The 13,136-nt window shown below is 41.3% G+C and overlaps 1 protein-coding gene across 2 annotated transcripts in view; it reads right to left on the reverse strand.

The window, feature by feature from the left end:
* Nucleotides 1-13,136, reverse strand: part of MCF2L2 (MCF.2 cell line derived transforming sequence-like 2) — a 261,237-nt gene that overhangs the window by 38,630 nt on the left and 209,471 nt on the right. For both annotated transcript variants that reach the window (XM_058662140.1, XM_058662139.1), the window contains exons 18-22: nucleotides 11,743-11,812; nucleotides 7,481-7,573; nucleotides 6,748-6,840; nucleotides 3,500-3,568; nucleotides 1,676-1,801 (exon numbers count right to left, since the gene is read on the reverse strand). In XM_058662140.1, the coding sequence (XP_058518123.1) occupies nucleotides 1,676-1,801; nucleotides 3,500-3,568; nucleotides 6,748-6,840; nucleotides 7,481-7,573; nucleotides 11,743-11,812 (451 nt within the window). The remainder of the gene's footprint in view (nucleotides 1-1,675; nucleotides 1,802-3,499; nucleotides 3,569-6,747; nucleotides 6,841-7,480; nucleotides 7,574-11,742; nucleotides 11,813-13,136) is intronic.

Consider the following 13,136-nt stretch of genomic DNA (forward strand, 5'->3'; position numbering starts at 1 on the left):
CTTGTACTCTCCACATGACTCTTCAGTTTGACTTGACAGAATTAGCCTGCAGTGCCAGCATCTGCCAGCTGATGCTGTCAAGATCTTAATCAACAGTATGTTATGAGCCAGGTAGGGGTGGGTATTGTGACTCAGCAGGTTAAGTGACCAGATGGGATGTGTGCATTCCATATAATGGAACTTCCTACTAATGTACCTGCAAGGCAACAGGTGGTGGACCAAGTGCTTGGGTTCCCTCATGTGGGAGACTCAGATGGACTTCCTGATTTCTGACTGCAGTCTGCCCCAACCTCAGCTGTTGTGGTTATTTGGATAGTGAACCAGTAAATGGAAAATATCTGCCTCTCCATCTATGTGTCTGTCTCTATCTACCACTCTGCTTTCCCCCCAAAAAAGAAAGAAAACAAACAACAAGAAAAACACACGCCAAAGCATGAGATCAAAACAAAATGAAAAAAAAAAAGAGAGAGAAGAGAGAGAGAGAAGGAAGTATCTAACTCAAATAGAATTCTCACAATGCTTGCATTCTGAGTGATAGGGAGAATAACAACCTCTTAAAAGTTTTAAAAGTAAGAGACACGTATGTCCCTGTGTGGCCCATTCATAGAAGTCCCTTAATAGAGAACAGCTACACACGTCCAGACCATGTCAGATTACATTCAAGGCAGATGGGAATGAAGACGGCAAATCACCTGTCTTCAGATTGGGAGACCACCTTGGATGATTTGGGTGGGCACAGCAATATCACTCATGTCCTTCCAATGCAGAGAAGGTCAAAGGGAGGGGATGTAAGATAACTTGACCTGAATGGCTTTGAAGTTGGAGGAACAAGCCATGAAGCAAAGAATGTGGGTCACCAGACAAAAGGTTCACTCCTAAGACACTCCAAAAGGAAGGTGGAGACCTTGATTTTAACCCTTGAGAGTTATGTTGAACTTCAGATCTCAGAACTGGAAGTTAATAAATGTATGTTATTCTAAGTCAACAACTACGTGGTAATTTGTTAAGACAGTGATAGAAAACAAATGCACTGAAGTCAAAGCCTAATGCACCTGCAAGTGAAAAACAGTTGAATATTAATGTGGTCCAGTCCCAAAGAGAGACTATGGTTTACAGGACATGGTTTGCCTCAAGTACGTGGGCCCAGGATTCTTGGGATAAACACTGATGCCAGGCTGGGACAATCCATCTCGCCAGCAGTCCCTCTCTCAGATTTTCTTTCAACCATTTGAATGTAGGGATATTTGATATGTAACTGCTGGGTCTCTGGAGATCTGGTATGTAAAAGGATAGACTCTCATTTTGGACCATTTCAAAATGCTTTTCATGGACAAACTCTAGAGCAAGAAGGGAATCTCGCAAATTGTTTAATATTTGAATAGTACTGTGAGCCAGAAAACAATTATTCCATCAGTACTTACCACCTGCCTCGGCCCCAGATTTCTGGTTTGTCCAGTGTGCATGGAGCTCATAACAATATTCAGAGGGCTGAGGAATACAGCCCTGAAAATCCAGACAGTTCGGGATCTCACTGTGTGGGTTTGCTGACTGATTGAGGTAAAATTTGTTTACCAATAAGAGATTATTTCTCTTATTTAGCCACAACATCTCTCAAGTTTGTGATATTGGGCCCTCCTTCAGAGAGCAACATTCCAGCACTTGCTATGGAACATACCGGACATCCAGTGACTGCCGCCAGGCCCTCAGCCAACTCACAGGACCTGATCAGATCCTCGATCACTGCCAAAGCTTGCTGCAATTCAGCTGAGAATGTGGAATCCTTGGTCCTCTGGAGCCCAACCTATGGAAAACAAACGCATTGTTGGAGCCTGGACCCAGCACGCACTGACCCACAAGAGGGGTCTGTCACTTTGTCTCCCTGCTTCCAAAGAATGATGGCTCAAGGTAAGCAAAATTATATCCCAAGCCTTCTGTAGGTGGTACTAATAATGAGTGAAACTGAAAATACCAGTGACAATGCTTATAAAATCCTCAACAGAAAAAGGGGTGGAGGCTGCCATGTGGGAACTTACTGATGATTTGCATGTAAATTCCTCTCCCTAGTCCTGCCCTTCCTCCCTCCACTCCTCCCCTAGACCTCTACACATTTCAGCCCACTAATGGTGCCAGAGATAGGCCAGTATGTGTTGTGTGCATGCCTGCAAACATGAAGACAGCAGGAAATGGGAAGGTACTTAACATTCATTCAAGGGATCTCTGTTCCAGTTATTACCACAGTGGCACTTTGGATACGACGGCACAGGATGACTTCAAAGTCTTCTGTCTGGGGATTGAGGTTTCATTCCCCTGCTGCCTATGGGCATATGACTGTCTGTTACCAGGCAAACAAACATGCAGATCCCGAGTTCTCCTGTGTATTTATGCAACACTTTAACTTCCGTAGCAATGAACAAATGATAATTCTTGGCTGCCTCACAACTGACCTCACCCTTTTGTCCTCAAAGCAAGTGTGGTCAGAGGGGTGTGTGTGTGTGCTCTTCATTTCTACTGAAGCTATAAAGACTAGCAGCTTTGGAGCAGAGACGTGAGTGATAAGCTGATGAATGGAACAGATTACCCGGGCTCCACTGAACAAAGGGGCATGGACTCTCACTCTTCACTAGTGGTAACAAGCTTCAGCTCCTGGTGAACGACAACCAACTCACCTGCCTTTATGTTAACAACATCAATTGAAACTCCTTACACCTGACATCTTCCTCCTAACCCAACATTTAAAATTCAATTTTCTTTTAGGTACTTAACCTGCTACTATGTCCTATCCTTCCCTCCTTTCACAAACACACCAGGTAGGCTAGCTTTACACCATGTGATATAGAGCTCAGGAAACCCCTTACACATGTGATTCAATTCTTTAACCATATACAGTCACCCTTGTTCCACGCCTTGCATGTCTTCTGCTTTGAAGGGGTCTTCATCACATATTCTAACATAAAAATGCACAAGATGACTACTCCTCTAAACCCATGTCTCCAGATTTTCTTGTGAAAACCAAAGAAGAAACCACAATGCTAAGCCACAAATTTCTTTCTAATCTAATGTGGTCACCATTTCCAGAAAGGGAAACTTCAGAATTTACACACACAGACACACTCACGCAAGGCGGGGGAGGGAGGTGGTGGTGGTATTGTTAACAAGACACAAAGTAAACAAATTACACAGGCACAAGTACAGTTAAAAAAAAGTAAATAAATCATATATAATTCTACCATGCAGGAAAACCAAGGTGGAGAGTTTATCACATTTGTTTCTAGTCTTTTGTGTATGCATGTTCACATTCACTTCATTTTGAATTCCCATTTAAAAGTCTTAACTGAAAGGAAAAATTACATATTACCGTCTCCCAATTGGGTTGTGAATTCCCACTTCAAAACTGCCTTCTAATTTTTTGGTATTTCCCTGACTGTAAATTATAGAATACATATTATTTTAGGAATTTTAAATGATAAAGATCATAACAAGAAAAATAATGTCCCAGTACCTTATCCAAGCCTTCTAATTCACCTGGGTTTACCTCCAAATCTTCAGGAGATTCAAGATCCAGCAGGCCCTGCATGAAACCAAAAATCAAAAAGTAGACCACCGCTGAAACCTGATGCACAAGAACCTGTAACTGATGCTAACTGGCTGAGAATGTGCTTCAAGTTCTAACAGACAGACAAAAAAAAAAAAAAAAATGACAGACCCAACACAGAATTTCCACCACAAACCTAGAATCATATGAAATGCACTATTTTGCTTGCCCCAATTTTCTTATTCAACAATTCTTTTTCCTCCAACACATTTTTTTCTGAAATGTGAGTGTTGATAACATTTTAAAGATTTATTTATTTATGCATGCATTTGCAAACAGATTGGCAAGAGAGAGGGAGACACACACATACACATAAAGAGAGAAACAAGAAGCAAGCAGAAACAGAGAAATTTTCTATCTGCTGGTTTACTCCTCACATGTTCAAAACAGCTAAGGCTGAGCCACCCCAAAGCCAGGAACCAGCAGCTCAGTCTAGATCTCCCATTCATGTGAGTAGCAAGAACCCAGATATTTGTCCATCACAGCTGCCTCCCTGGAATATTAGCAGGAAGCTGGATGGTAAACAGAGGCAGATCTTGATCTGAGACACCCTAAAATAGAATGCAAATGTACCAAGCAACATTTTCACTTGATACGCCACAACACCCTTCCCTAACATGTGGACTTTGATTGTGATGTGCAATATTTAATCAAACAGATAAGCCATAATTGAACTATGATTATGAACTGTGGTCTTTCTCCCCCCAATGTTAAGCGTTTAGGTTCAACAAGTGTGAATTATTACTATTATTATTATGCATGAGATAATAATAATGCATGAAATAACCACTGTTATATTATTGTTATTATTTCATGCATTTTTCCTAAGGATAAATTCCTAGAAGTGAAGTTGCAAATGTCAAGAGTTCTGCAGCATATTTCCAAATTCTTTAGGAAGCATTTGTGTTCCTTCTAGCTATATGTGAAAGCTTGCCTTTCCAGTTCCTAGCTTAGATGGAATGTTACAGTTTCATGATAAATCTTTGCCAACAGAATCAGGAAAGAAATTCTATCTATGGCTATTGTTTCCATTCCTCAAATAACTAGTGAGGTAGAAATCAAAAATAGTTGCTAACAATATTTACTTCTTAATAAATTGCCTATGTCTAGAGTTTCCTTTTTTCTTATTTACATCTCAAAGCTCATTAATTAAACATACTGGCCATTTGGCACGTATTTCTGTTTCCCCAATTGTTGTGTTTTTGTTTCTAATGGTGTAATCTATTGCTCTCTTCTCTTCCCTTGTATTTAGAAAGTATTTCCCACACTAGGACCCCGTGGTCCTTGTTAGACCCCAAGGCAACAGAGACAATATCCAAACTTTCTAAACAAGCTGATGGGTGGGAGGAAGCACAGAAAGATCTTTGTCCTCCAGGGAGAGAACACAACCCAACCCTTCATTTCTTCAGTGGCGCATCAGTGGCTTGGACTTGGCTTTTCCAGGCACACAACAGATTTAGCTTTGAGGAAAAACTGTCCCCCTCACACATCACTCTTCACAGACTCCCAAGGAATATACATGGATTGTATTTCTTATTACCTCAGTGAAGCAGCAACTAACCAAAATTTCAAAGTACTTTGAACCTGTGTTATCTCATTGAATGTTCCCAACCAGGTCACCAGAAAAGGCCAACTAATTCTTTAGGCGAGGAACCTGAGACAGAGAGAGGTTAAGCAACTTGTTCCTGTTCATGCAGCATGGAAGTGTCGACCTGGATATAGTCCCAAGCTGTCTAACTCCTATGCTCACAGCCTTCCATGTATGGTACAGATGTTAGCTTCTGGTTAAGAATCATTTTGGTGGGGACATTCAAGCCCAGTACAAGGGAATGAATGTCATTCCTTATGTCCTGATCCTTCTTCACTGGGCCCAAAAGTAGGACTTCTGAACAGTGAATGAGTGGTCACGATGGACAAGGCAGAAGAATAGGGGCCTTAAGACACGCTAGTGGAGGAAGGAAGCAGTGCATCACCGCCCTCACTCCTGTCATGGTATAATGGCTACCCACCATGCAAAGTGTCCTAAGACCAGTGCTGTGCACCATGCGTATCACCTGCTCTTGGTAATGAGTGCACTGAGGAGGTTCTACTTCCTTCCTTTTACTTATGAGAAAGCTAGAGCCTGAGAAACCAAAGTTCCGTTAGTGAGCAGGTACTGGTGAGACTGAGACTGCTGATGGAAAGCTGAAAAGGGTAACTTTCTTTAGGGAGGACAGCTGGGCAAGTAGCTCAACCTCCCTAAACATGAATGTCTTCACACTCCCCAGCTTTGCTGGCTCACCAGACTGGGGAGATTAAATAAGAAGCACACTTGGGGAAATGCCCAAGAATAGGCTGCTCATTTTTTTTTCATTTTAAATTAGAGAGAGTACCCACAGGGCAGGAGCCACCTAAATACTGTATATAGACTAATTCTAAAAACAACATATAAGGGAAACCAGACATGATGGATCCCTACATCCTGTTTCGGTGTCCGTCAGTGTTCACCTGCAGATGCACTGGTGTGAATAGCAGAAGATGCAGAGATTGGAGAGAGAAAGAGGAGAGAGAGAAACAGAGAGAAGGAGGAAGGATGAGGGAGGGGGAAGGAGAAAGGGGAACAGAGAAAAACCACTTAGTGGCTCAGACATGATAAAATGTATTATTACATCAGAATAAGATATTAATCTAAGAGTGGAGGTTGATGTTGCAAAAGGAGAAAACATTCCCCTTTTATCTTCTCCCTTCCACTGCTATAATGCACACAAAACAGTTACTTCCAGGAAAAATCGCATCTCCTCCAAAGGTCCATACTTCATCTCGATGCAACAGATGATGTGTCTGAGAGCAGAGCCTCTGGCTGCCAGCAGGGCAGCCTCACCCCTTCCCTCCACAGCTCCAAGAATCCCCTTCCCCTAAGCCAGACTCCTTAGAGATTCATACCCTGGGCCAAATGTTGGCCTTAGTTGGGCTCCAAACTTTTTTCCAACCCTACAAACCTCTGATCTTATTCCTCACTGAGGGTAGATTAGACTTAAGGAGAAGAAAAAGCCCAAAGGATGGACAGATCTTCAAGCTGACAAGATGCTCACAAGTCCACATGGCTGAGGAAGACGGCACCACAGCATGGGCATCTGGCTTTCCAGCACAGCAAGACACGGTTTCATTGACCTTACCTTCAACAGCATCTGATATTTTATTAGTCTTTGGCTTGGTCCTCTAAGATACTTAAAAAGAGGCAGATTGTGATCCAACTGGCGCTGGCATACCTTTTAAAGCCAAACAGAAACCACACAGCATGAGATAAACAACACACACACAGAATAAAAAATGCATCATTTAGACACAAGAAACAAAAGGACCCATCATAGACAAGGAAGGGAAGGTTTGTTGCTAGTTCTATGAAGTGATTGGGCCAGTCTCTTGAGAGCAGTGAGCAAAGCGGGGGCAAAACCTGGCTCACGTTTTCACAGGCAAATGGGGTAGCAGGACTGTCTGTTCCTGTTTCAGAGCCAGTCTGTTAGAATCCCATGGGGTATGTCAGATCCTTCTGGAAAGGAGGCACACTACCATCAATCTGGGAAAATGGCATCAGGTTTATATGCATCATTCCAGGGAGACCCTTATGTAACCTTCTGAAATTTTGTTTCACTTTTTGAAGTCTATCCTAAAAGAGGATGCTGCTTTTTCTCACTCTGGAACTTCTCTAAGGCCTGATCCATAGACACCCAGAATAGAATGGAAACTTCTAGAGTGTAATTGCCAAGTATGGGAGACTTTAACTCACTATAAACCATGAAGCCAGATTCCTCTGCCTAGTTCACACTTCGAATTTCTTTAAAATTTTGATATAAATAAGCATTTTCCAGGGAAAACAATTTGTGGGAAACTTTATAAGCTAAACATTACCCCAAAGTAGGCACAGTCTTGACACTCTTGCCATATTGCCCTAGCTCGGGGCAGATTCTTGTGGTATTTAAAATATATTTGAAGATCTTCTTTCTAAGCGGGAAAAAAACAAACAAACAAAAATCAGGAAGCATTTTTCAGTAGCGGAAAGGATAACATTCATGCAAGCCTGAGTACTTCTGTGTAAGGAACTGAAAATGCATGATGAGTAAACATATGTCAGTGTGAATGAATACTGGGCAAGAAAATAAAAGCTGTAAACATCCCAAAGTACTAAATTGTGGATTGTAGGATCATCTATAAGGGCTGCTGCCAAATAAATAAGTACTTTCAAGAACAGAATTTTGTTTTGTTTTTTAGATTTATTGATTTACTTAAAAGGCAGAGTTACAGACAGAGAAGGAAAGAAAGAGATCTCCCATCTGCTGGTTCACTCTCCAAATGGCCACAGTGGTTGAGGCTGGATCAGGCTGAAGCCAGGAACCAGAAATTCCATTATGCCTCCTATGCAGGTATCATGGGTTCAGTTACATGGGCCATCTTCCACTGCTTCTCATGCACATTAGCAGGAAGTTAGATAATTAAGTGGAGCATCCCAGACTTGAACCAGCAACCATACTGGATGCCAGTGTTACAAACGGCATCTGAATGTATTGCATCACAATGTCATTCCCTGTGTTTTTACTTTATTGATTCCAACACTCACCACCAGATGCTTCCTATATTCTGGATGAGATGCGGGGGACCCAATCTTCCACCCAACAACATACTCAACTGTCAACCACATTTTCCCTCTGAGTTTTCCCAGTAACTGAGGGATCTGGTTCTACTGGTAGATGCCAGGCTGAAACCTGCCTTCTGGAAACCTTCACCCCTTGATTCTCATTCTGTCCTTTAACAAAAGTAGGACAGCCTGGCTTTCAAATACCAAAATGCCACCATGGCTCCAAATTTTTACCTCTATAAGCTAACAGTCCAAAAATTCCTTAGAGAAATGATACGCACTAATCAACAACATGGGAAAATACCTCATTCCACTCATTTCCTTATATAGAATAAGTCAGAAGATTCTAAAATTACTGGGAAAACTGATTCACCAAAGGTGACACAACTGTTGATGGGTGAAGTCTACAGACTTTGGTCAAGGATGGTCCAGGTTTGGCTTAGCATTGTCAATTACAAATGACACGACCTGAAGTCACTCACTGAACCTTCCTAGACTTCAGTCTCCTCATCTGCTAAGTGGGCTCATCATAGCACTCAGCTCCTGTGAGCATGTGAGATTAAATAAGATGATATGCTCCATATTCACAGAGTACTTAAAAAAATGGTAATTACTGTCAAAGAATTTCTTACTTTAGAGAACCTTTCTACAGACACCATTTCATTTGTTTTCCACTACAACTTTCAGCCTGTTATAGAGAGGAGGAAAGTGAGATTTTGAAGGCTTACATTATTTTTGTGAAGTCTCAACGACGACAAATGGCTCACCTGGGATTGTAAGTGCCAATCCAATGCACCTTGCACCTCACCATGAAACCAAAAAGCACTTTATTCTATTCTATCCAGAACACTGTCTCCAGAGAAGACTTTCTGGATGATTCAGGCTACATGGTCTGATGAAACTATTTGGCCAAAAGAATACCTCAAAATTCATTTCCAATGTCAGTGGAATTCTGCCAATATGAATGAGAAAATGAAAATGGCTGAAGTTAGGGTGAAGAGCTTCTTATATTGGCCAACCTCCTCCAAGAACTCTCTGAGATCAATAATTGTGGTTTTTAGTGATTTCACTTGTTAGGAGGATAACTAGGCACTTGATAACAATGTATTACCTAGGTTTTTCCTCCAAAATCATAAACCACATAGAAACAGAAATAAAGTTTGCAGTCTCAATTAATGATTTCCAAGGTTTCTCCCAACATATGGGAAGTTGTAAAACTCTTTCTCAAGGAAAATTGCTTCTAGCCAGTAATTCTCTAATAATTTCCCTGCAATTAAGTGATTGTTATATGATAATATCCTTATCTTCCCAGAAGACTTGAGTCTTTTCCCGTTTAACAAATCAAATAACCTTTGCATTAATGGCATAAGCAAACATAATATACGTATAAGACTCAAAACCTGATTTCATATCAGTGGCTTGATTAGAGTGCAAAAGTACAAGCTAGAACAAAACATTGTGTAACTCAACAGAGAAGTAAACAACACTTTTAAAGAAAGATATATTTACTTATTGAAAAGATAGAGTTACAAGCAGAGAAAAAAGACACATCTTCTATGTGTCAGTTCACTCCCCACATGCCACAACAGCTGAGGCTGTGTCGAGCTGGAGCCAGGAGGCCAAAGCTTCTTCCAGGTCTCCAATATGGACGCAGAGATCCAAGGACTTCCACAGCTTTCCCAGGCACAACAGCAGGGAGTTGGATCAAAAATAGGGCACCTGAGATTCCAACCAGTGCTCAGATGGGATATAGGGTATATAAAAAGTTTAATTTGATTAGTCTGTTTTCTTGGGCTCAGAGAAAGAAAAATTGCAAAAAGAATGGAAGTATTAGGGCCAGTTGCAAAAACAGAATAAACGGAAAAGCATGAGAAAGTAGGGGACATCAGATCATTAGCACAGTCATCTTCAGGTACAAGAAAGCCCTTAAAGGGGAATGGTGTGGGCAAAGCACTACTTGAGCCACCTCCTCCTGACCCAAACAGTGTATTTACTACTCAAAGCAGGGATAGAGAAACCACAAGAAGTCAGAGTGTTGGGGACAGGAAGAAGGTTGGAGATAGCGCACAGTATTTTAAAATGGGGTGCTAGGTATAAAAGAGACTATGGATTTAAACATCTCTGATTATCTCCTATGCTGTGAAAGGAAAAAAAAAAAACAGAAGACCTGCTGCTGTATCTTAGCAAGTAAAACTTCTAGCTGCTATGCTGGCATTCCATATGGGCACTGGCTCTAGTCCAGGTTGCTGAGTTTCTAATCCTGTTAATGAGCCTGGGAAAAGTAGGGAAAAATGGTTCAAGTCCTTGGACCCCTGCACCCATCTGGGAGACCTGGAGGGAGCTCCTGGCTCCTGGCTTCCATCTAGTCGCAACTTCTGTGGCCATTTGGGGAGTAGGCCAGGGGGTGGAATGTTCTCTCTCTCTCTGTAACTCTGCCTTCCAAGTAAATAGATAAATCTTAAAATCATAAATATATTTTCTGAATGAAACGTATGAAAAGTTTGGAATGTATTTTCTGAGCTTCCTAAGTTTATATCAGTATTGCTTCTCTTGAGAGCTTTATACTAGAACTTCAGGATAAGATTTGAAGCCTGCTGTGTGATTCTTATTATAAAACATAGTTCAGTTGTTACCAAGAGGAATATCTAATTGGGGAACTCTAGGAGGCCAGACTTTCATTTCATGGAGCTTTACAGGAAGGAAGCTAGGCTCGATGGTATTCCCAACTGCCAGTGTGAGTTGAAATTCAACTCATTCTCAACCTCAGTGAAATGAGGTAAAGATGGGAGGCCAACAGTGCTGCAAGACTCCTGACCTGAATTCAAAAGACGGATTCAAATCTACTCTCTTAGCAAATTTCTAGTAACTAATGAACTAGATCCCATATCAGTGGCTGTTAACTATAGTCAACAGGCTGTACATTCTGACTCCAGAAGTTACTCATCCTATAACTGAAAGTTTATACTCTCCAAACACATCTCCACATTTCCTCTATCCTCTAGCTCCCATAGTCTGATTCTTTGAGTTCAACTCATACAGATAACACACACACACACACACACACACACACACACACAACACACATTGGGAGGTGATCCATGTGTGTATTAAACTGATTGTGGTAATCATATTACTTACATGTGTATCAAGTCATCATGTGTACACCTTGAGTGTATGCAGTTTCTATATGTCACTTCTGCTTTACAGATAAAGACAGGGAATCTGGGAAACATGAAGGAGTGGGGAATGGGAGCCCTACAGGCCACGTAAAACCCACAAAATCACTTGGGCTGGCCCTATGAAGGCAACTGAGGCTGGGACCTAAAATTCAATATATCTATACCAGGCTTATTTTTAAGTTGATAATTTCATATGACCATCAAGTGATGTTATAAATATCCAAATGACCGTTGGCAGAAGAGAGATGTCCCATATCTGGGGTCATTCATATTTCCACTTACCCTTGCCTCCTATGCAGAAAAGCAAGGGTCAACTTAAATCTGGTAGTGATTTTGATCTAGTGGGAATACACACTTACTCTATTGACAAAGCAACGTGCCAGAAGTTCCGGGTTTTCAGTGCATTTTTCCAATTCCTTTAGAAAAGTCCTAGGAAAATGAAAGTATGATAACGTCTTGGTTTTTACACTGATATGGTTAAAACCTTCAAGTAAAATTATACACAGTTAAAGAGGAGTGTAGATAAATGTTGTTCTTTGGGCTTTATGACTCTTGATTCATTTTCTACACACTTATTTGGAAGAAAAAACACATTGTTTTTTTTTTTTTTTCAGTGTACAATGATTACTGGGAAACAGTAGTCCTAAGCTCCAGCCATCGACAGACTGGAGACATCAATGCTCCCCAGCCAATACAAAATAACAATGTTCATAGGAGCTATTATTGCTCTGCCAATAATCTCTGAGAGCTTACTTACGCCAGGGATAATCTAAATGTTTCCTAAATAATATCTTATTTAATTCTCAACTAAATTCTACAAGATAAGAGGGGTTTTGTTTGTTTGTTTTTGGTTTAATTTTTTTTTTTTTTGAAAGTTAAAGAGGCAGAGAGCAACACATGGAAAAAGAGGGCTCCCATACAGTAGAAGTTCACGTTCTAGATATCCACAACAGCTTGGAGCGAGCAGGGATGAAGCTGGGAACTCAATCCAGGTCTGCCATATAGGTGGTAGGAACCCAAATAGGTATAAAAGAGCCTCCATCTCGCACAGCCTCCAACCCTGAGGTGTATGTCAACAGAAAGTTAGAGTCAGGAGCCAGAACAGGCATTAAATCCAGGCACTAGGTATGTTAACTGCTAGGCCAATCACTTGCCCCAAGATAGGCTTTTTATAAACAGGAAACCTGAAGCTCAAAACAACTGAAGAACTTCATAAGAGTAGCAGAAATGGGCTTCCATTTCAGCTTTGCATCTGAGCATGGACAAGGAACCCAGGTAGGAAACAACTGTGATTCAACCCATCAAGCAGTCTTTCTCCTTCTATTAATTAGTTGTAGGGTCTTGGGTCCTCACTGTACAATAAAGCATAGTTTCCTTACGAATGAAATGAAAAGACTGAATGACAATTTACAAAGTTGCTTCTCTCAACTCTACAACTCAACATCCTGAAATCAAAGGGCAGTGTAGTTTGGCCAGCTAACAATGTCTAACAACTAACACCACCTTGGGATAACAGGAATGTGGACATGTGCCTTGATCATCTTTGTATTTCTCACACTGGGCACAGTGCCTGGCACAGAGAAAGGGCTCAATAAGTGCTGATACATGAATAAACAAACACGAAAAGGAACACACAGCTGGATACAACACTGAATCCCTACTCCCAGCCCATGCCCCCCTGATGTCTTGCCCCTTTTTCCTCTGAGACCCCGTGGAGCTGCTCCCCTCCCACTCACCCCACCCCACTCCAATT

The sequence above is a fragment of the Ochotona princeps genome, chromosome 3 (assembly GCF_030435755.1).
Source record: "Ochotona princeps isolate mOchPri1 chromosome 3, mOchPri1.hap1, whole genome shotgun sequence".
NCBI classification, from domain to species: domain Eukaryota; kingdom Metazoa; phylum Chordata; class Mammalia; order Lagomorpha; family Ochotonidae; genus Ochotona; species Ochotona princeps.